Here is a 24,491-nt window from a genome sequence, read left to right on the forward strand (position 1 = left end):
GAATGAAATTCCATTATTCTTGCTTGATTACAATCAACATTAATCCGTACTTAAAGTAGTTACTGATAAACATGATAAGATTTGATTAGGAAAAGATAATCCTAATCTAAACTACTTGTCTAATCTAGCTACCTACCTCATCTAATAGTTAATCAATCCAACGGTTACTCTAACAGTACTTTTGAGTCTAATAATCAGTTTTGGATTCACAATCGGTTCTCAAAATCCAGCCACTTTTGAGCAATAATCAGTTTAGTCAAAATCAATTCTCAATATCTAAAACAAATAGCCATGTTTTGTAGCGTGGGGATTGTGGCGAGGAACTATTTTGAAAGGGTCTCGCGAGCCACCGAAACGCTCCATTTTCCCTCACATATTCCTCTGTACCAGAGAGAGAGAGAGAGAGAGAGAGAGAGAGAGATGGCGAAAATGAATTTTTGCAGCCTATTTTTAGCTGCCGCTACACTGCTAACATTTGGTAATCATTTTTTTTTCCTATTTCATTTTCTTCCAAATTTCAAAAAAGATGAATTTCTTCTTCTTGTTCTTCCTTGTTCCTGTAGATCTCTAATGGAATATAATCAGCTCTGAAAAAAAAAACAAACCGATCTCACTAAGAATCCTCCCAAACGCGTTGGAAAGTTTCCATCTTTTTCTTTGTCAGTCTAGGGTTTGAAGATTTCAAATAGATCTGATAGGAATACGTTTGTTTTTGCAGTCTCTGCTAAGAAATCTGGTGATGTTACGGAGCTACAAGTTGGTGTGAAGGTAGAGTTTGGATCGGTTTTTTATGCTTTCTCTCCCTTTTATTTTTATCTGTGAAGATTTAGATTTTGAATCCTAAGTTAAAAAAAATAAATTTAGGTTTTGAATCGTCATGTTTGAATTTGTGCAAAAAAAAAATAAAAAATAAAAAAATCTGTGTAAGCACATTAGTTTAATAAGTATTATGCGATCTTCATCTAATTGTCCATGTCATTACTATATTGTAATTGGTGACAAAATCTAAGTGATGTGCAGTGGCTGAAAACCTTTTTCTTTGTGAGATGTTTTACTTAATTGCAATGGTTGTTGGATAAAGTGATAAACAACGTTGAATTTTCTTTTCTTATTGGTCTTTTACTTTGAGCATGGATCGGGGATGGAGATATTTCATGAAACTGATTTTATGCTTGGGACCAGGTTGTTCTAATCATTCTTTTATCAGTGATAAGAGTGCTTTTTTAGCAGTCAGCAGATGTAGGGAATGCATAGAGTTGGTACAAAGAAATTTCCAATTTGCAAAGATTGGTAGTAGTCTTCACAGGAGAAAGAATAGTAGACTAACAGAAATTGCTCTACAGAAAAGAATAAGAACATACTCATCAAATTAGTGTAGATTAAAACATTTATTGGGCACTCTCGTCTCATTTTGAATCTGCAACTACAATAAACTTTAGCCCTTCCCGAACTTCTATCATTCTACTTCCCAGCTTAACTTGGGCAATAAGACTCTTTCTAACATATAATAACAACTCAAACTTGGAATTTTGTTGAGGGGATCTTTCAAGCTCGTTTACAGGATCATCTGTGGCATTGTTTGGTTAAGGTTTGTCTTGGATAATGCCTCATCCTTGACTGCTATGTTCCGACCCTATCCTGGAATTAGTTTTTCCTCTGTTGGTTTACACACTTTTCTGTCTTGTATGTGTGTTGTGTGTTATGTCTGTGTACATACATGCTGGAAAAATATTTCCTTGGTTTAAAAATTGTTTGGTAAACCCAAGATCTTCATGCTGTTGGTTCATCCTATGAGTTGATTGCTGGTGAATAAGAATAATAGAGGAAAAATATTTCCTGCCAGTATAACTTTACCCTCTAAAGTGATGTAAACCATAAAATTTAGGAAAAATCTGCATGAAAATAAGAGAAAGTTCCAGTGAAATAAAGAACAATGTCCACTGTAATCTTGGGAGTGTTTGTTCGCTGCCCTATTGAATTAGCAACCTGTTTAATGCCCCAAAAGCTCCTAGATCTGACTTGCGAACGCTAGGTTTGCACTAGTTCTACATCAGGCTCCTTTAACCTTGTCTGATTCTTGTCCGGGTTTGTTTCTACACACTGATTATTCCTAAATAGCTTGTGCCTGACGATCACTTTCAGATTTTAAATGATCTAGATCCCATCAAGAGATGCTTACATGTAGAGGGGATTCATTTTTTTCTCACTGCAAAATTCTTGGAAGTCCATCAGGGGGATTTGGTTTCTTGAACCAGACATGCCGTAGGCCTAGTGGATCCATAAGTGTCCTCTACAACTTTTCATCTGGACTATTAATTTCTTCATGCACCATCACGAACCAAGGAGGTATTCGTAGCTGACCTAGTAGAATTTTCATAATTAAAGGAAGAGGCTAGATCACTGGTTCCCATGTCCTTTTTGTCACTTTGCTGCTGTGCTCTATGGAATTATACGTCGTAAGCTTTTGGAGTAACTGGTTGTTTCACACTTTATAGAGTTCTGTTGGAATTTGATTTTGTGCATTTTTTGGAAGTCTTTGTATCACTATAAAAGTTTAATGTATTTCCCAGGTCTTTCATTCCAATAGTTTTCTCACTGTTATATCTTTTGATTCTATGTCATTTGTTTTGGCAGTATAAGCCAGAATCTTGTGGCATTCGGGCTCACAAAGGTGACAAAATAGAAGTACATTATCGGGTAAGTAATTCGGCAGCACTACTGTATATTCCATGGATTTCATTGTAAAAAAGTGGGTTTGTGTTTTTAAGCTTTCCTTTTTCCGTTCATTCATTTTATTTAACTCATGCTACCTCATGTGCAGGGAAAACTCACAGATGGAACTGTTTTTGATTCCAGCTTTGAAAGGGGTGATCCCATTGAGTTCGAGCTTGGTAGCGGTCAAGTTATCAAAGGTATGGTGATTACTAATATTGCAATATGTTTCCTTTTTTTGTCAAAATTGCTTTCAAGCTAATTGTAAAGAAAAATGATGTGACTTTTATTCCAAACTTGATCTGAGAGCTAAACTGTGCGGTCTGATACGGCATGAAAGGACACGTGTTACCTCCAGATTCTGTCAGTTTCACATTATATGAATTGTGTTTTGATATTCTGGAAAGATTCCCTGGAGAAGGGTGATTGATGACTACATTCTTCATAATCCATATTCACTTGTTCTGACTCCTGATGTTATGCTTGTTTGTTTTACTTTCCATGTTCAAGGAAATTGGCATTGTGGCTTTGATATTAGGGGTTCAACCCGGAAAAAGGTCGGGTTCGGGTTGAATTTTCCCAACTTGGTTTGAGTTCGGGTCGGGTTCGGCTTGAGGGTTTGGGCAACCCGACCCGAGTGAAACCTGACATTTTTGATGAATTTTTTTATTTTGTAAGCTTAAAAACTCGGGTTGGGCAAGGTTGAAATCAGGTCGGGTTGGGAAAACGGGTTCCTCGGGTCGGGTTGAACCTCGTCGGGTTGAAAATCAGGGCGGGTCGGTTCGGGTTGGCCTCAACCCTCAACCCGACCCAACCCGGCCCGAGTTGCACCGCTTTTTGATATGTAGTTGTCACAAACAGAAGACATCCTTTTTCAAGGACATCCCTTAACACTTGAATGTTCCAACTAGATGATTGACGTACAGATTATATACTTGAACCCCGGCCCTCAAACTCAAGATGCACAAAGAGAGCATATAAAACTTGATAGGTGGATTTTGACCTATAATGTCTTTCTAAATTAGTCGGCAAGCTCTAGAAGAAGAATGTGAGTAATGAAATGGTACCACCAAGCAAATTTCTGCAAACATAGTGGCAATCATCCTTGTTATGTTTTTTCCATTCACAAAAAGCCAGATCCAACGCAATTGAAAAGGCACTTCTAGTGGACACCAAGATTATTAGGTACTCAATAACAAATTTTTTGCAATGGTGTGTACTTGGCTTCGGTACAAGTAAGACTGTTGAATAACATGTAAGGGTAGTTTAGGCATTACATGTAGTGTAGGGGGTATTGTAGTCTTTGTACACAGTTGCGCTATTTAGGGCTTATATACACCATATACACGTGGAGCTCCCTAGTGGAGACTCTCCATATCTACATTCCTCTTCTTCCTCCTCTCTTCACCCTAGCCTTCATTTCTAACATGGTATCAGAAAAAAGATTCTAGGAGGAGGAAAAATAGAAGAGTCTCTCTCTCTCTCTCTCTCTCTCCAACGCATCTCTCATTTTCTTTTTTTTTCTCTCACTTCACGCAGACCTTTCAGGTTTTCCGTGAAACCCAAAAACCCCATCGAAAATCCCTAAAATCTCTCTCCCTCAACACTAAAAAATCTCTCCATCTCTCTCATTACACTCTATGTTAGTGTGCGTCTCCCATTTTTGGGATTGCTTATTTGCGCAAACCCAATTTTTGGTTTCCTTTTATTTTTCCAGTAAACCTATTTTTCCTTTTTTTGCGTAAAATCTGTTTTCCCTTAAATCTCTTTCAATATCCCTCAAATATCTCTTTCCACATCTCTCTCTCTATCTCATTTTTTGAGTGTTACGGCAAGGGATTTGCGCAAACCCTATTTTCTCTCTCCTAAAATTCCTAAAATCTCTCTCTCTCTCTCTCTCTCTTTGCGCAAACCCATATTGGGTTTGCCGTAAATCCTCAAACACAAAAAAAAAAAACCATTTTCTATCAGATCTCTCGCTCGTAATGTCTCTTTCTTGTTCATTTGAGCATTTGCGCATAGCGCAAAACCCTCCATCTATCTTTATTCCTTTTTCCGAAAAACCCTTCTCCATTTGCTGTAAACCCTCTTGAGTTTTCCTTATTCCAATCCTAGATCCCCACGTCTCAACTCCAAATCCCCTTATTTTCTATTTCTATATTTGTCTGGCCTTCCACCCAAAACCCCCAAATTTCAAATCCAAATCCCTTATTTTCGCTTTTCTATATTTTTTGACCTTTCTTTTCGTGGCCTCGATGTAGAACAGGTGTGGCCCAAAATTTTCTTGATAGGATGATCCTAACCCTCTGATTTGTAGACGTTAAAAATGAATGGCACTGTATAGAAACCTCTATAGATCAGGGGTTAAAAGCATCCTAGGCAGAAGAATTTTGCAGTACGGCCAATCTATGCAAGGCACAACAAATGAATGCTCTAAATCACCTAATTATGTGGGCCGTGTTAGGTTTAGGCCCGATTTGCTTTGGACTCACAATCAGTTCTCAAAATCCACATCAAACAAGGCCCTAGGAATGATATAGTTAGGCCCTGTTCATTATTGATTTTGAGAATCGATTTGAAGACCAAAGCAAGTTATTGGACTCAAAATTATACTTAATTTTGGGTCCAATAATCATTTTGGACTCAAATCAATTCTCAAATCTAAAAACGATCAGCACCTTAGATTTTGAGAATTGATTTCGAGACCTTGCCTTATTTCCCACCCACCGTAGGTGGCTTGGGTGGGAAGGCAAGAGGCAAAGATAGAAACCCTCTTATTTGGATTTCTTGGAAACAACTAAAAAGAGGAAGTGGCTTTCTTCTTTGGAGTGTGGAAAAATCAAGAGAGGGAAAGAGAGAACAAGAAAAAGAGAAGTGAAGAGAGAGAGACAAAGGGATTTTGCTATCAAGGAGGCTTGAAACCAAGCATTTGCTCTGATACCATGTGAAACTACTAGTTTACTCCAAAAGCTTAAGCTGTTGGAGAAAGGCGTTATTAATCTTTTATACTTTAACAAACATGAATCTCCCAATTAAGAATGGCAGTTCTTAAAAGTCTTATTGGAATGATAAATGCTTCATTTGATGATTTTCTTACATAGTTTCTTTATAGTACTTGATTTAAAAAGAAAGGCCGGTCAGGAAATTCCATATTTAAAAAGAAAATCTCTCTATAATCTACCCTTTCATTACCTGTATTAATTTTCATAATATGACTGCCACATATAGATGTTAGGACACATTTTGGAGACAGAGGCTCTGTTATTAGCAAGGATTTAAACTCTATCAGACAGATCTGTGGCTTAAACTGAAACCATGCATTCATGAACAGTTTTGGGTATTCTTTTGACAGGCTATAGTTCATAATTTTCTTCAATAATGTCTTTAAATTGAACTGTGTATGAGATTCAGTCATAAAAATCCGTGTCCCATTTAATTATGGAACATCTTTAGAAGTGCAGTCTGGTGTAGTTATTTACTGATGCAACTCTCGTACCTTCGTGCAGGATGGGACCAGGGACTCTTGGGAATGTGTGTGGGGGAGAAGCGAAAGCTGAAGATACCTGCAAAGCTTGGTTATGGCGCACAGGGATCGCCACCTACAATTCCTGGTAACAAGTCTTCTTCATGTTTTCATGCTTGAGTTTCTAAATAGATTAATAATGAGTCTGGAATTTTGCTCTTGCAGAGGTATTAGGGACCCCGTGTAAACAAATAAGCAATTAACCAATCACATGGCATTCAACCTGAAAAAATATGCTAATATGAATACAATAAAACTCTGAAATTTGTTTGAGGTGCTTGTTTTTTTATGATTGCATTGCACGTTCTATCTTTGACTGTAGCGCTATGAAATGCGAGCCAAAATATAGAGTGCATTGGGGGTTTCTGTTAGAATAATCAAAGATAATATATTTTTTTGAATGGTAATTAAGGATAATATACTATGCATGGTACCAGTACTTATTGTTTTCTTTTTGGATAGGTAAGCTAGGATCATTATTTAATTGTATTTATCGTTTATGAGTGTTCAGTATCACTCCTCTTTGGCCATTCGTTGTAACGGTTGGATAAAGAGAGGTTACTGAAACCCCCAACAAGTTCTCATTCTTGTGTTCTCTTCTCTTTACCGACCCTATTAATATTCAGGGAGATACTTCATTGTATAAACCCATCTACAACCAAACACATTTCCCCTGCAAGCAGTTCAGATAGGTCCCGTGTGTGACTTTGTTTCAGAGCAATCATTTCATCATCCTTGGCTTTCATCCAATACTAGAAAGTCTCGGGGAGCAGGTTGTTAAAAAAAGTAACTCTTGTAGGAAAGAGATAGATAATCAAAGGAAATAAAACTAGCAACAGGGTACATGGCATTTTTCTTTTACGAACAACTATAGATACATTGAAAGTAGTACGGCTTAAGTCGGGATCCTCTGACGCAAATGATGATTGGTTAACAGCTTGAGTCAAATCCATTACTCTTCTAGTATGTATCTGAAATGGTTGCTTTTGAAGAATACTAACTAGAGATTTGTAACAAGAGACACAAGTGTCCGGCGAGGGAACCGACGTCATACCAACTATAGGATTCATTTCATAGAAGAGTGGCAAAGTTTACGGCCGGCTGCCAACCTTACACCAACCCTCTTCCTTTATCCTGGCTTGGGACAGGCTGTGAAAAACAAAGGCGGAGTTAACCGCGTACCATTCAAAAAAAGAAAAAAGAAGAAAAAGGAACCAATGTGGTAAGTGGAAGAGAAGACAAAGAACACTACCTCCTCTGTATTTGTTGTGCATCGTGGATGAGAGAATCCTTCTATATCCATGGTTGGATTTGAAAAATATGGATTGTCCTCACAAAATGTAACATCTGCACAAAAAACTTTTCTTTTGAAACATGATTATAAACAATGAGATTTTATATGGTGTAAATCCCTTACGCCATTTTTCAAAAAGTACTGTACGGACCACACTATTGGATGATCCAAACCGTCCATTTGATGGGCCACATCGTAAATAGGTTGTGCCCCAAAAATCATTTCTATAGGATGATCCCAACCCTCCGATCTATAGAGGAACTGCATATTGTGGAAACCTCTATAGATCGGAGGGCTAGGATCATCCTATGAAAATGATTTTTTGGGCACAACCTATTTATGTTGTGGTCCATCACATGGACGGTTTGGATCATTCTATGATGTGGTCGGTACATTACCTTTTGAAAATTATGGTACTATAGTCTATAAGGGCTTACACCATATAAAATTTCACAGTACCCTTTTCCCAGAAAGACAGATGTAACTGCATCAGGATGTAACTGATTTGGATCTCGATTGAGAGAATGCGCCATGCAAACACAACTGAATAGCTTTGGGGAACATGAAAGAACAAACTGTTAGAAAATAACACAGAATGAGGAGATTTATCGTGTATGATGGAGGACGGCATTCAATTGATCCAATTAACATGCAGTAAAAAGTACATCTCCCCAATAAACCTTAGGAACTCTCATATTAAGTAACAGGCATCGTTCCACTTCAAGGTGCGGTGTTTATGTTCAACTACTCTATTTTGTTGTGTTGTAACTATACAAGATGTTTGATGCAAAATACCAGATAATGGATGCTCTTTTACCAATTTGAGTTTCAACTTCTGAAATATTTAAAAATGGACAAAACCTCTGCTCTTTTTTCCATTAAATATAACCAAATTAAATTATAGTAATCATCAAAAAGAAGAAGAAGCTAGTATCACAATGTTAATATCCTATCTACATACAAATAGGGTGATCCACATGGCTTGGACGAAAACTATAGTTGGTAATAATAGAGCTAAACTTATCAAACCAAGCATTAAAAAAAAAATCAAACCAAGCACAGGAAGGTCGCCCCACCATAGATAACCTTTCTCAACTTACAAACCTTACCTAACTCGAAGAGTACCATTACCTTGGGGTTGCTCCATATAGACTTCATCTTGTATGTCAACTCCCACTAAGCGGCATACCCTGGGGGTTTGTTCTATATAGACTTCATCTTGGAAGTCAACTCCCGCTAACCAACATACCCTGGAGGATACTCCATATTGATTTCCTCTTGTAAGTCACTGTGAAAAAGACACTCTCCACATCCAACTGCCACGACTAATCATTTTTAGCAATGATAGAAATAATCACTTTGGTTGAGTTAAGTATTGCACTAGGACAAAGGTCTCGTTTTAGGTATAATTCTATATTTTATTTTAGTTATATTAGTAGGATGGGGCCCATCGTAAGTCGCCCTAATAGTAAGAGTTCTATATCGAACTTTGATATGATATATAAGGTGATTATTGGGTTTGAATTCAAATCCTCACGAAATTCTTCCCTTTCTTTTTCTCTCCTCTTTACACCTTTTCCACTACTTGGATGTCCGTCAAGGATTTGTTCTTCTTCTTTTTACTTCATTACACACGCTATGAACTAGCAGTTGAACATTGGCCATTATATATGCAGACTTTTATGTTGTGTTTCTATACATATTTAAGCATTCTAAAGATATACAGTAAAACAAGGGAGTGCTGGTACCATTTCCTGGATGCGTCATGTTGCCATGCTTCCTAGCCGTATCATGCACATGGGGCATACCTTGATTGAGATGACTATTCACGTGGCAGGTTCCACCTTAGATTGCCTATAGCCCAAAAGTCAATCATTTTAATCATGTCTCAAGTGCCTTTGTTGGTCTCTGAATTTGGACTGTTGTATATTCATATTTTGTACTGTCTTTTTTACGGATCTTGATCGAATATTTAGGACCACTCGTAGCAATTTATGGGCATTGAATCACCCAAGGTGAGTTCTACTACATGAATGGCTTAAATCAATTTCTATGTGTGTGTAGGCTACTCATATTGGCACTACCACTACTCATATTGGCACTACCATGTTTTATAGTTGCACAAACTCAGCTTGTATTTTCCTTTTTAATTGGCTTCTTAGAGCTCTTTTGGAACTGTACGGCTGTTTAAATAATAAAAGAGAAGCTGAGTTTTTTTTTTTTTTTTTTTGACAAGCTGAGTTTATGCAATTATCAAAACATGGTAGTGCCAACATTAGTGTGTGCGTGTGAAATAAATACATAAGCTATGAAATATTGGAATTAGGTATTGCTGAAAAATTCAAATATAAGGTAGCTGAAGTTCACCAATCCTTATATTCGTCCTTTATCACCTGTTTCTATGTGTCTTTAAGTATTCTAAAGATTGTTCAAAAAATGATAGGTGGAGCAACGCTGATTTTTGATACGGAGCTTGTTGCCGTGAATGGGAAAAAGTCAGCTGGAGGAAAAGCTGCAGATGCTGACAGTGAGCTATAATTTAAGGAACACTTGTTCTCTTCGTCCCTTTTGGCTTAGCTTAATTGGTGTTAAATGCTTTGGTAAGTTCAGCAGTTACTCTAGGCTGCATATTGAGTTCAGTTTGGCATGTTAAATCTTTGTATTCACGGCGGCTATTGTGAGATGGGATTGAAAAATTTTCTTTGCCCTAACAGTAGGACGTTTGGCCCTAGAATTGTGATCACTGGTTCATAAATATTATTTGGTATGACCATCTGATTGAAATTGATATTTTGATTCGTTTTTGGTAAGCTTGAGCTAACTTTGGTGCATCACTTCAGGTCAGGAAAAATATTATAGTTTAAAATTTGCTTTAGAAACCATATAAGAAGTGGTTGATCCTTGTTAGAGGTTTGATCAATCCAATAACCGTCTGCACCTTTTCAACTTTTTCATGTTATAAATACCATCTTATATGCTAAAAAACATATAAATGCTCCACTACATAATCCAACTTTAGTAGAATATGGCAAGCATCTACCTTTAGGTCTTTCCTTACGGGCTTTTTCCCCCCCTAAACATTGCTCTACTGTATGGCACTGAGTTTATGCTTTGTATGGCTCCTAAGCTACCTATGGGGAACAAATAAGCTGAAGTCAGCTAGAGCGACTGGGAGATATTTTGTAATAGGTACATGTTGAGGAGTAAGATCAAGACAGATCTAGTTTAGAACAAGGGTGCTTCATTGCAAATGATTTCCTCTAATTCGTAAAGGTTCTTGTTGCTCTTTGTATATCAGATTTTCACATCCAATGACATGAGAGATCAGTCCATTGGTTGAATTCAGATCAATGAAGACCAATGTAATTTACTGTTTCTAATTCCAGATTTTCTTTTTGTCTTTGGCACTTCATTCTTCACTTGGTGATCAGTGTGTTTTGCATTGGATGACTTATTGACTTACATTAGCCTTTTGCATCAAATGTCTTGATGGGATTTGGGTGAATGATTGATAGATCATTATTTGTTTCTGATCCCAACTGGACTGGTCCTCAGTGATTCCTATACTCTCTGCTTCATCAGTTCACTTCTCGAATCCTTTTTCGAACAGTGGTTTATGTGAAAACACTGCATCTTATGTTATAGTGGGTTTTTTAACAACTCCATTCTTTCCCTTCATCAGTGCTTCCTATCTGCAAAGTTTAACAAACATCTCCATGATTCGTTCAAAGCTTAATAAACCACTCTCCTTTGCTCTCCAAGTGGACAAAACAAGCAGAAATAAGGCTCTGTTCACTTGCTATCATATGGCTGGAAAGGAAAAGAAAGTGGGCTCTTTTTTCCTGAGAAGGGTGTTTTCCTACTGTTCTGTTAGTTTCTCGAGAAAATACGGAAATGACGTGGAAATAAAATAAAATTGCGTGGATTCTTTTGGTTTCCCGCAAATGAGCCCAGCGCTTTCTCGCCATTTTGGTAAGAAAATGGTTTTCCTTTCTCGAGAAAAAGAATCGTGCGACAACCCATAAAAAAAAGAATTGTGCGACGTGGGTTTGTGAGACACAACAAAGATAAAACCCTAGCTCCTCTTTTCCATCCTCCCTTCATCATCTTCTCCGGTGGGCCAATATTTTCCGGCGAGCTCTTCTCACTCCCATTCACTCTCTGGCAAAGGTACCCTCTCCCTCCCTCTCTCTCCCTCTCTCTTTTTCTCTCTGTGGACTCCCTCTCTCTCTGTTGTGATTTGTGTTCTTTGCTGCGATTTGGGGTTTATTGCAAATAGGGTTTCGGTCTGGGTTTTTTTTATTGGAAATGGGGTTTCTCTTGGAAGTAGGGTTTCTGCTGCGATTTGGGGGATTTTCATTTGGGTTATGTACTGGATGAGTTGGGGTTTTATGTTCTTTTTGTGTTCTTTTTAATCTTCTTGTGGTTTACATCCCTTTTATTTGAGGAATCTCAAACGTTTTTTGCAGATTTTGATTGTCTCTGTGATCGAACCATATAGTTGTCGTTTACATTTCTTTTTCTTGTGGTTTACATCCCTTTTGCTGTGATCCAACTATCTAGTTTTGCAGATTTTGATTGTCTATTGCAGGATTTTACTGACCATTATTTTGAATGTTTGAGTGTTTTCTCTTTTTGGGGTTTTCATAAACAGCATAATTTCCAATTTCCTACATATTTTTCCTTGCTTTATGGGCAAGTGAACAACGAGAAAACAGGAGTTTTGTTTCGATGGTTGTGACTGTGGTTATGGTGTCTTTGCCGGTTGTGTTCTTATCCTAAATGTTATTTTTTTTAGTATTTGGTACGGTTACCATCATGCCTCGTCAACCAGCAGATTAGTCATCATCGTTACCATCATGTCTTTGCCGGTTGTGTTCTTATCCTAAATGCTATGGATGCCTTTTATTGGATTTATCATGAAGCCATGGTGATTGATAATGTCTTATTAGCTTGCATTCTTAGTGTTTCTGCTGTGTCTGAGTCTTTGGATCTGGGTACTCAAATTCATTCTGCTGCCCTTCAAATTGGGTGTGAATCGGACATATGTGTCAGGGAAGCTCTGATGGATATGTATGCAAAGTGTTCGACCATGGAAGGTACACTGAAAAGCTTTGAACGATTAGTCATCATCGTTATTTAGTCTTGTGGACAACACTGATTTCAGGTAATGTTCATAATGGGTTCTCAGTGGAAGCTTTGAGAAATTTCTACCAAATGCAAAAGGAAGGCGTCAATCCAGATTTAGTTGCGTGTATCAGTGTCCTTATGGGTTGCATTGATATGAAGGCTATTGATCACGGAAAACAAATTCATGCTTATACAATCAAGTTTGGATGCAATGCTGATATCTCAGTTCACTCTTGCCACTGCACTAGCGGCCTGTTCTAAACTAACAGCTACTGAAACTGGGAAATTGCTTCATTCCTTAGTCTTAAAATTGGATTGGAAAATGATAAATTTGTTGGTACTGCTCTCATCGACATGTATTCAAAGTGTGGAAGCATAGAGAATTCAGTTAGTTACTTCATGGGTACATCAAAGAGTGATATAGTGTTGTGGAATGCTCTACTTTCGAGCCATGCCCACCATGGAAATGGCTTAGAGGTGTTGAAGGCTTTCAATGAAATGAAAAACTATGGGGTGAAGCCTGATGAGGTCACTTTTCTTGCAGTCCTCTCGGGTTGCAGCCATGGCAACCTTGTTGACAGAGCAGTCCATTATTTCTTTATGGTAGCAGGTAATGCAAAAAAAAAAAAAAAATCTAGTGAAATATATGTTTAATATGGGTTTCTGCATATTTTTCCTTACTTTCTGGGCAAGTGAACAACAAGAAAACAGGTTTCCTGCATATTTTTCCTCGCTTTCTGGGCAAGTGAACAGCGAGAAAGCGCGGGAAAATCACAGTTTCCTTTCATTTCCTTTCCATTTTGCCACGTCAGATTCCTTTCATTTCTTTTCCTTTCCTGCAGCGGGAAAAGAAGTGAACAGAGCCTAAGAGAATGAGAATCGCTCGAATCAATTCCGTGTGGCTCTGAAAAATCAGATGAAAACTCATTCTCCCCCTTCTTGGAATTTCAATTTTTTTCAAAGCTAGGCAGATAGAGAGACACGTTTCCACTGCCAAGAAAAAGTAAAACAAATCATGCACCAAATTTAGAGGTGTCAATATACCAAAACTGTGCAATGGATATGATTTTTGGGCATAATAGCTGGATCCGACTGTGTCCATTGGATTCATATCCTAAGTTTCAAAATTATATTGTATCATGACTCAAACATAGCCAAAAAATCCGATGAAGGTTCCTAGATTCGAATGATGGGTGCCAATTTACTAAATATTTTTCATATTTTCGTTCATGAGGGGTATTTTTGTGTATTCTCAGTTCTCACAGCTAGTACTCTCTCTCTCCTCTTGAGCACACACCCTTGGGGCTTCATTGTATTTTTCAAAATATATGCTTACCTACGAACAGACGCGATGCAATATAAACTGCGGCATGCGTATTATTTAGAAAATTCATTGGGCTCATCTCACCATGTCCATGTATCATATAACACGTATTTTTAAGAAAATTTGTTGGGCCACTTTGTTGGAAGATCCAAATCGTTCATTTGTTGAGCTTCAGGTTGCGCTCCAAAAATCATCTTGATGATCCTGACCCTCCGATCTAATACGATGACATCATATGCGAATCTTTATGGATTCAAGAGTTAGGATCATCCCACGGAGATGATTTTTGGGGCAAGGCCTATTTACGTTGGATCACAACAAAGGAACAGTTTGGATCTTTCGAACAAAGTGAGCCCAAGTGTTTTTTTTTTTTAAATACACTTATTATAGTGTCCGCCTAAAAAAAGTCTAAACCATTCATTGTTGGGCCCCACTAAGTGTTGGTGTTCAAAGAGAGAAGAGAGAGGGAGTTCTAGTTGTAGGAATAAGTATGGTTGGGGCCAACTGAATGGTTTAGATCTTTGAGCAAGGTGGGCCTCACTCTATTTAAAAAAAGAAGAATTCTAGACTGAAGGGGGAGAATAAGTACAGGTGGGCTCAATACTTAGTTGTGAGAATAAGTACAGGTGGGGGCCTACTTTTTTAAAACATCTAAACAATTCACTTTTTAAGGCCCCACCAAGGTTCATGTTCGGTGTGTGTGAGAGAGAGAGAGAGGTTCACAACAGGTAAAGACGGGTGAACTTATTACCGCTACTCTGTGCAATTGTTAAATCAGGGTTCTACTGATATCATTTCCCAATATAAAATGTACTTCGGGTGAAATGGTCAAATGGGGTGCCCTTGTAGCTGTTTTTTTTGCGCATGCAGCCTTCAATTTAGCATTATTCAATGTTTTCTTGTTAACCTAGACTAGGCATGGCCCACCATGCATGTTAGATGATTGGAACCGTTGATTTTATGGGGCATTTCTAGCTGTCCAGATCTATCTACGTCCCGAAAGTTTTTCTCTACCCAAAGTATCCCTCACGTAAAATATGAATACGGGTAGGTCCCTTCCCTTATTTTAGGGTTAGGGTTAGGGTTTTATATACAAGCTATTCTATCACAGAGAGAGAGAGAGAGAGAGAGAGAGAGAAAGGCTTCGTTGTCCCTCGGCCTGCGAAGATGGGTAATCTCTCTGCGAAACCCTAATCCTTCTTTTCATACTCTCTAAAACATTCGTCTCACTCTTCTTCCTGATGGCTCTGTGTTGTCGTACTTTACAGGTATCTCTCGAGACTCCATGCACAAGAGGCGTGCTACAGGAGGGAAGAAGAAAGCTTGGAGAAAGAAGCGAAAGTAAGATATTCTTCTGCTCCTCTTTCTCCGATTCCTTGAAGAGGAAAACCAGATTTTCCACTTTTTAGTTCTCGATCTCGCTCGAATATATCACCAAACCCTAGAATTGAAGATCGGTTCTTCTTCAAGAAACATATCTGGATCCAATTGAACTTCTTTTGAAGATTAATCTAGTCCTCGAAGCTTTTCATTTTATCTCCGTTTTCAATTTTTCATCTACTTTTGTTATTGATCTAATGAGTGTATGCTAATTACATGTTTTTGCCCTAGATTTCTGATGCTTCTTTCCTATCGAACTGTCTCAGACTATCATTTTATCCTTGTTATTCATTTTTTCATAAACTCGTGTTTTAGATCTAATGAGTGTATGCAAATTACATGTTTTAGCTGTAGATTTCTGATGCTTATTTACTATCTAACTGTCTGAGACTATCATTTTATCCTCGTTCTTCAATTTTCATATACTTCTGTTTTTTATCTAATGAGTGTGCAAATTACTTGTTTTAGCCTTAGATTTCTGATTATTCTTTACTCTCGAACTGTCTGAGACTATCATTTTATCCTTGTTCTTCAATTTTTCATATACTTCTGTTTTTGATCTAATGAGTGTATGCAAAGTACATGTTTTACCCGTAGATTTCTGATGCTTCTTTGCTATCGAACCGTCTTAGATTAACTTTTTAGAAATTTTATATGATGTATGGGCATATAACCCCGTATTTTTCAAATTTTTTTGGTACGGATCACTCCATATCCTGATGATCCAAACTGTCTGTATGTTGGGCCACAACGTAAATAGGTTGTACCCTGCAAAATCATTTCCATAGAATGATCCTAACCCTCCTATCTATAGATGTTTCCATAATGTGCAGTCCCTCTATATATCGGAGGGTTAGGATTATCCTATGGAAATGATTTTTGGGGCACAACCTATTTTCGTTGTGGCCCGACAAGTGGATGGTGTGGATATTCCTATGGAGTGGGCCGTACTGTACTTTTTGAAAAACATGGGTTTATACGGCCACACATCATATCAAATCTCATCATTTTATCGATGTTCTTCCAGTTTCATGAAAATATCTGATTCTGTTTCTTCTTCTTTTTTCTGAGAAGAAATTTAATTTGTTTTAGTTTCTGACTCTTTTGCTTTTCATCTGTTTTTCCTTTGTTATTTCAAGAAGATATATTCCTTTACATGTGCATCCTTTCTGATTCTAAAGGTACGAGCTTGGTCGGCAGCCCGCGAATACAAAGCTGTCGAGTAACAAGACAGTGAGACGAATTCGTACTAGGGGAGGGAATGCGAAGTGGAGGGCACTTAGGTTGGATACAGGGAATTTCTCATGGGGAAGCGAGGCTGTTACTCGTAAGACACGTATACTTGATGTTGTTTACAATGCCTCGAACAATGAGCTCGTCAGGACCCAAACACTGGTGAAGAGCGCCATAGTCCAGGTTGATGCAGCTCCATTCAAGCAGTATTACCTTCAGCACTATGGTCTCGATATTGGAAGGAAGAAGAAAGCTCCCACTGCTAAGAAGGAAGGGACCGAGGTACTTTACAATTTTCAAGAATAGTCTTGTGGTGGTGTTTGTTGGCTAATTAAAGTGATTTAAGTATATCATTTGCTATGTGCATAAGTAATTATTGATTTAATTTATTTATTCAAGCCTTGCGGTGTCAATTGGCGGTTTAGTTTGCTTCTTTGGTTGATCTGATCCAGTTGCTTGGTCCTTTGGTGCAACCCAACATGAATTTCTATGATTTTGAGATAGCTTGAACGATGCTTGTTTCCTATGCTGTTACTGTTCTTTTAGTGTGCTTGGTTTAATGCTTTGACCTCATATATGGTTACAGTGGTGTTGGATGTAATACCTTAAATTTGACTGTCTATTGGATTTTCATGTAAACAATTCCATTCGGTGTTTTTTACATCTAAGGGAAAAGTTCTTGTCGGTGTCATCCTTGTGTGTTCTACAGTATGATAAGCACACATAATTTGTTTTGAAGATAAGAGGCAACACTTACTAAGAGGTAGAGTGACATGTGGAATTCTTGAGGAGTTCCATAACACTTTTTTTCCTCAATATCATGTGGAGATGTCTTTGCAATTTTTTTTCATGTTGTTTATAAAGATCTTATGTTGATAATGATATTAATTGCCTTACAAATGTTATCACTATCATTAAATCTATTATATTTTTTAGTTATACTATTTTTAAAAAATCATTCTATTTTATCAGTCCAGTAATTATGGCTTTAAGTTTCTAATCCATTGTTCTTTGGGAGAAGTAAACATAGTCATTTCTAAAACTTCTCTTGAAGGTCAAAATCTGCTGCCCATATCTGATGGTTAGGAGAAACACCGGCTGAAAGAACTGGAAAAGAATGTTAGCATTATTATTATTTTGAATTCCTCTTACTGAAACAAACATTAGACCAACATTAAAAAAAAAACTAACATTAGACCCGATCTTTGAGTGGAGGAAAATAGAAAGGGAGGGATGAAGTAAACATAATCTTCACAGAGTTGTTGGGTTAGTGCCAATTGTAATAGTTTATGAAGGAGTCCTTGGTAGTTCGTTGCATCATTTTGGCATTGCTATTCCATCTTTAGGCCTGTTTATCTCTCAGTAGGCAAAATACATAGTTTTAGTGAACTCAAGTCCAAACTGTGTCTAATCTCTAGTCTACTTCAGCCAGGCAACCAAATTTAGGCCCGATCTTTGAGTGGAGGAAAATAGAAAGGGAGGGATGAAGTAAACATAATCTTCATAGAGTTGTTGGGTTAGTGCCAATTGTAATCGTTTATGAAGGAGTCCTTGGTAGTTCGTTCATCATTTTGGCCTTGCTATTCCATCTTTAGGCCTGTTTATCTCTCTTGCAACAAGATTGGTGGTAATGCCCTAAATTTGGTTGCCTGGCTGAAGTAGACTAGAGATTAGACACAGGTTGGACTTGAGTTCACTAAAACTATGTATTTTGCCTACTGATTACTCTATTAAGATTTACATCTCCATAGATATGCTACCCCAGAGACAAACCACTTCAGTCTGTTGAGTTGGATGAGATGATGATATTTTTCTATTTTCTTCTTTGGATTTGGATTGAGTCTTTACGTCTCCCAGTCCGGTAGCTTTGTATATTATACAGTATTTACTATTTACCTACTATTGTCTCTAAAAACAAAAACAAAAGAAAACAAGGAAAGGATTTCCTTGTCTTGCTTTCTCTCGGTCTCTCCTTTTGGATAAAATTCATTAAAATGGTTTAGTGGATAATTTCTTAGAGAGTTTACTTCAAAAAATAATTATTATTTGCATCTGTTCATCGTAGTAGATTCTACAGTAGTGGAGATTTTGGCCTTGCTAGTGCATCTTTAGGCCAAAAAATAACTATATTTATTTTGAGTCAACCGTCAACTCTTCAGCGTGCGAATGGATTGAACATATTCGTGATGAGTGCACGCAGTCGTTTTTTTGAGCCCTCATTTATTGCCTTCTGAAAAAAAATTGATATTCTCGATGTTAGAAAATGCATTACCCGAGTTGCTCAAAAAATAAAATGTTTTGAATTTGAAAGAAGAAATTTTTCTCATGAGTGCATCTTTTATATGATATTATCTTGGCGCCGACGATTTCCAAAGTGCATCCTTGCAAGTTTCCTAACTTTTCATCTTAGTATGTTTTTGTTTTTGTTATTCTTTTTATATTAAATTAATGTGATAGCAATTTTATGATTACTTATAAGGTGACTTTCAATTTAGTATATGTGATTTTTGTTCTTCATTTTATAATAGATTGACATGGTAGCAATTTTATGATCACATATAGGTGCTTTGTGGATCATGTGTGGAGGTCCAATTTCTTTACTTCAGAAAGTAACTATTCTTATTTTGAGTCAACTATACAACTTTTTATCATGCTTAAGGAATTGGAGTGCCTTGGAAGGGTCACAAACAAAAAGAGATAAACATGTCAACCCCGAATATATTACACAAGTTGGTCTACATATGAATGACCATGATAATAATGGAATCATTGAAAGAAAAGGGCTAACGAGCTATGAAACTAATCAAATTTGACGAGCTAATTGTCTTTCCCAATGAAGTTGTTAACAATGATATTGAAGGGATAATTGATGTGCGTAGCCAAGAAGATGATGGCGATGACACATGGATTGATATGATATGATGTTTTATCAACCTATTTATAATTTTTTCATACTTTTAGTGTACTTAAGACTTATGTGTCATAGCACCTAGTTTTGGATCGTTTACATCGTATAGGTGGATTTAATTTTGTGAATTGTATATATATTAGCAGTTATATTTACTTATGACTTGAAATTTAGAAAATAGTGCTCATCTTTTATCTATGAAACTTGACATTATTAGCATAGTTTTTAATCTATGTCACAAATGTCATTCTCGGGAATTTCTCGGCAAGGGAAAATCTCAGAATATATTAATTTTTATTATTTTTTTCTCGTTTATATCGGGAAATAAACGGTAAAAATAAAATTATTTAAAAATATATTAAAATATCAAATTTAAGGAGCAAAAATATAAAATAAAAATATAGTAAAAATATTAGGATAATATCGTGATATTATCGGGATATTTTATTATAAAAATGAAAAATATTGCTATATTTTTAAAATCTCGTGATTACTTCTGGATTTTATCGTTTTATCAAAATCTCGCGATAAAAACGCTATGTTTTGAAAATATCAGAGATATTTGTGACATAGTTTTATATTGACCCTAATGATATTCTTAGGATGTTGGTGTTACATGTACATATATAAAGGATACAGGCACACAGACATACACGCGTACGCCGCGCATACACATACTCGTTTTTAGACATAAACATATTAAACACACTGTATTCATTGTTTCTTTTTTTTAATGGCATTTTTGTTAATTTGACTGTTTTACTACATATTTTTAAGCAAATTTGTTATTAATTAAACCCAAAATTTTCCCTTAACTTTTTTTTTTCGTCATACATTTTCCTTACTATGGTTCCACATTCCAAAACTTGTGCCCCATATATTTGGTGGATTTAGGCTTTACAAGAATTGGACCACATCTTAATATAGAATGATTTTTTTTTTGTTTTTGGGGGGGGGGCGGAGGGGATGGGTGTGTGCGTGTCTTGCATCTCTTATAGCCATACACACTCTTATAGCCATACACATGTGCATGTTTGCTTAAGTGGACACTTCAATGACTAGACCACATTATTGGTATCTTATGGTCAATCTTTTTGATTGAACAGTTATGGCTTTTCAATCAATGAGCTAAAATAGATTCTTAAGATTTATGTACCACTGATCCATATCCAATACCATTGATTGGGCGTATATCGTTGTCCAATTAGCAATAATCTTAGATGGTGAGGGTTGTGTGTGTCTTGCATCTCTTATAGCCATACACATGTGCATGTTTGCTTAAGTGGACACTTCAATGACTAGACCACATTATTGGTGTCTTATGGTCAATCTTATTGATTGAACAGTTATGGCTTTTCAATCAATGAGCTAAAATAGATTCTTAAGATTTATGTACCATTGATCCAAATCCAATACCATTGATTGGGCGTATATGGTCGTCCAATTGGCAATAATCTTAGATGGTGATCCTTCCATGTCGTCGTCGTCCATCCACAGTTGGTTCCCATTAGAGCAAATATGTGCCATATGTGCATCTAAGAAGTAAATATTACAAAAATTACCTAATGGAGACATAGGAAACTTTGTGTTTGTTTCTATATATTAATATATTGAGATGGGGTTAATAAATTTGTGTCTCTTTCTCTTCTAGTCCCCCTTTCTTTCATCTCAATGTTAAGAGAGCGTCAAGCCCCTCTCTTCGCCTTCGTTTTGAGAATATCAATCATCCTTACTCTTTTCCCTTTCTTTCTGTTGTGAGCCGGGCTTGATGACTTGACATCTTTCTGAACATTTTATTTAGAGTTTCTATTTTTCTTTGGTAGACACGTAAGTCATTTATCAATAACTTATGACTTTAAAACTCTTATATCCTATTGGTTATTGATAGAGCCCACTCACTTAAGGCAAGTCTTACTTGTAAATGTCTGTTTATAACCCTAATTGGGGGTCTACTGAAGAAAAACGTGAAAGCAGCTCCCTTCATTGTGTTTTGAAGCAAGAAGCAAAAGGAAAGAAAAAACCCCACTCCAAAGTTTAGGGCTTCTTCCTCCTTCCTCCAAATCTTTCTCCCTTCTCTCCTCACCCCCTCATATTGCCTCTTTCTTACCTTTTATTGTTCCCCTTATCTCTTCTTTCTATTCTTTCCCGTCTCCCCATCTCTACTTCACGGTTTTCCCCTTCTTGGAAAACCCAAGATTTAGCAGCATCTCACGATTACCTAGTCCATTGTCTCCCCATCTTTCTCAAAGCTTTTTACACTGCCTCCCCATTTCTTTGTTGTTGTTTTTTGTTTTTGTTTTTTAGGGACTGTTACAGTCACTTAAAGGGCTGTTCTCATCCCAACAGTCCTATCCACTTTTTCCTTGACTTTCTACACTTTTATCTTCCCTATTACATCTTTCCGGTTGCTAAACCTGCTGGTTACAACCCCTTTTTCCTATCATAATCTTCACTCCATCTCTTGTTCTGTACTTCTACATCCACGCAACAGAGTACCTATATTGATTTCATTGTTCGGACTGCACATGAGGCTATTTTTCCACTCCGGTTTCATCCATCGCTAGCTGTTAATATCTTGGACTGCATCGGACCTTCCTGGCCTCCCCACCATATTCTTGGACCATCCGATACACGAGATCCGAGGGCGACGCATCTACCCCTGGGTAAGATCTGACCATATTTATTCTTTCAGCCTAGTGGCCTTGATCTTCCATCATTGGCTGTTGGTATCTTGGACTGCTTCGGACCTTCCTGGCCTCTCCACCATTCTCTTGGACCCCATATACACGAGATCCTAGGGCGACACATCTACCTTCCGGGTAAGATCTGACCATATTTATTCTTTCAGCACAGTAGCCGATCTTAGTTCACCGATACCCATCATCCACCCACCTTTGAGCCTACTTCTCACTTGAGCTTACTTACCATAGATAGGTGGTTCCCTTTTGGCCCTAGGGTTTACATTTTTTTTCTTATCTTCTTAACTTGTATTTATACTCATCTTTTTCTAGTGTGATGTGATTAAATTCGATTGCTTGATCTGGTTTGTGGCTGGTTGAAGTAATCATAGCTGAAAAATCGACCCATTAAACTCCGAAGTTCTCATATTACCCACGAACCCTGGCTTTGCACCAATTTTGCTCCTCTCTCCCCACTTTAAAGAGCATCGCCCATCCCTCTTTTTCTGCCCCCCCCCCCCCCCACTCCCCCCTCTCTTCTCTCTCTCTCTCTAGGCTACTACCTTCGTTTGGACAACCAAGGCATGAGGCCTGACACACCACTCGTTTCTTTATATTTTCTCCCTTTTGATTCCAACAGTCAAATGCCTCTGCTTGGCTGAAAGCCCCATATATTAATTCTATTATTTTTTGTGTTGCCATTTTATTATGTTTTCAGAAGTTTCTGGCTACCAATCCGATGGTTATTTTATACTGATTTCTGATGTGCAGGAAAGTGAGGGGGCCACAGAGGAAGTAAAGAAGAGTAACCATGTCCTTAGGAAGTTGGAGAAGCGTCAACAGGATCATAAACTAGACTCCCACATCGAAGAGCAGTTTGGTGGTGGTAGGTTACTGGCTGCCATCTCTTCCCGCCCTGGTCAGTGTGGTAGAGCTGATGGGTAAGTAGAGAGATAACAATCCAAAGCAGCATGATGTTTTCTCTTTATTTCTTTTCCGTTCTTCACACTTGTTCAGTTGTTAGTTTAATAGTGTGTTCCTTTTTTTTCCTTGAATAGATACATCTTAGAGGGCAAGGAGCTGGAGTTCTATATGAAGAAGATCCAGAGGAAGAAAGGCAAAGGTGCTGCTGCTTAAGTGAAATCGTCTAAGGTTTCTTTGATATGCTCTTAGACTTGGAATTGCCAATTCCTGCTAGTTTATGTGTTTGGGATAATGGAAATCCGTCAATTCCAACTCTCACTTAGATTGGATTACTGAAATTTTGGTATTGATTTTTAGAATTTGAGAATTGACTATTTTTTGTTTTTCAGTTTGCTTTGTTGCTCAAACTATTTAGGGCCATTTCTTTAAGTAAATCATACTAGGGGTCTCAATGGAACCACTTTGGATCTTATCCACCTATGTCCTTTTTTTATCCTACTTTCTGAGTAGGGTTTTGTAATGCTAGAAAAAGGCCCCTCATATGAATCGATATAAATAAATGAAAGTATGGGAAAGCCAGAGTGGGATATGTAGTGGCAGAATCTATATAATAGCCTTTGCCTTTACCATCGATGAGTATGGTTCCACTTCTTCGACTGGATAACTCGTAACTGGATTTATAAATGAAAGAATGAATGGAATCTTGGTTTCAGGTCTAGGATGTGTACATTGGATTTGGTGGTTCAGGATCCAAAATAATTTTGGATCTTAGGATATGATTCCAATGGACACCCTTAATCAATGCCATTGTCGCTGGAAGTGAAAATGCACACATTTCATTTATATCTGGAAATTGTCAGTGCTATTAGGTTGCAGAAAAGTCACAGATAACTCCTTAGATAAACAATGATTTTGAAGCATGATACGAGCTTTAATGGTATTATTCTAACAAGGGAGTGTGTATCTGCAAGCCAACTATGTAACATAGATTTGGCAAATAAGAATCTCTCTCTCCCTCTCTCTCTCTCTCTCTCTCTCTCTCTCTCTCTCTCTCTCTCTCAACCTACAACACGAAAAGAATTGTGGTTCAGAAAGAGTGCCAATATCGAAACAAATGCCATCACAGAAGAATCTGGTTTCTTGATGATGTGGTTTGCCTGCCCCAATTTTTGCGATGGACAATGTAATCCATAGGGCTGCAACTTGGGTGGGTAAACCCGAATTCTCCCAATTTGCGACCCACCGTATGATCGGTGATAGAGAGCACAATTGGCCCTTATACATTAAAGGCAGCACCAGCACATCCTGATAGATCCCGGGGTACCCTTCTATTAGAGTTACTTATCCAAACCACCTACAGATTTCATGGATATCTCCGCTGCGCG

General features: G+C 37.5%; 3 protein-coding genes across 3 annotated transcripts; all 3 read left to right on the top strand.

Annotated features, from left to right (window-relative positions):
* Positions 1-315: 315 nt before the first annotated feature.
* Positions 316-10,339, top strand: LOC143847375 (peptidyl-prolyl cis-trans isomerase FKBP15-1-like). Its single transcript, XM_077356183.1, has 6 exons — positions 316-478; positions 719-768; positions 2,635-2,697; positions 2,822-2,912; positions 6,219-6,323; positions 9,973-10,339. The coding sequence occupies exons 1-6, from the start codon at positions 421-423 to the stop codon at positions 10,065-10,067; spliced, it is 462 nt and encodes a 153-aa protein (XP_077212298.1). The 5' UTR covers positions 316-420; the 3' UTR covers positions 10,068-10,339.
* Positions 10,340-12,456: 2,117 nt separating this feature from the next.
* Positions 12,457-14,772, top strand: LOC143892005 (pentatricopeptide repeat-containing protein At4g38010-like). The gene is made up of 4 exons (XM_077396484.1): positions 12,457-12,628; positions 12,697-12,859; positions 12,962-13,269; positions 14,762-14,772. The coding sequence occupies exons 1-4, from the start codon at positions 12,457-12,459 to the stop codon at positions 14,770-14,772; spliced, it is 654 nt and encodes a 217-aa protein (XP_077252599.1).
* Positions 14,773-15,036: 264 nt separating this feature from the next.
* On the top strand, positions 15,037-23,578 carry LOC143847376 (small ribosomal subunit protein eS8-like). The gene is made up of 5 exons (XM_077356184.1): positions 15,037-15,154; positions 15,252-15,324; positions 16,545-16,878; positions 22,954-23,123; positions 23,241-23,578. Exons 1-5 carry the CDS (start codon positions 15,151-15,153, stop codon positions 23,317-23,319), a joined length of 660 nt encoding a protein of 219 aa, XP_077212299.1. The 5' UTR covers positions 15,037-15,150; the 3' UTR covers positions 23,320-23,578.
* Positions 23,579-24,491: the final 913 nt, after the last annotated feature.

Source organism: Tasmannia lanceolata, unplaced genomic scaffold, assembly GCF_043159265.1.
Source record: "Tasmannia lanceolata isolate RefF3 unplaced genomic scaffold, GAP_Taslan_0.1 ptg000015l, whole genome shotgun sequence".
NCBI lineage: Eukaryota > Viridiplantae > Streptophyta > Magnoliopsida > Canellales > Winteraceae > Tasmannia > Tasmannia lanceolata.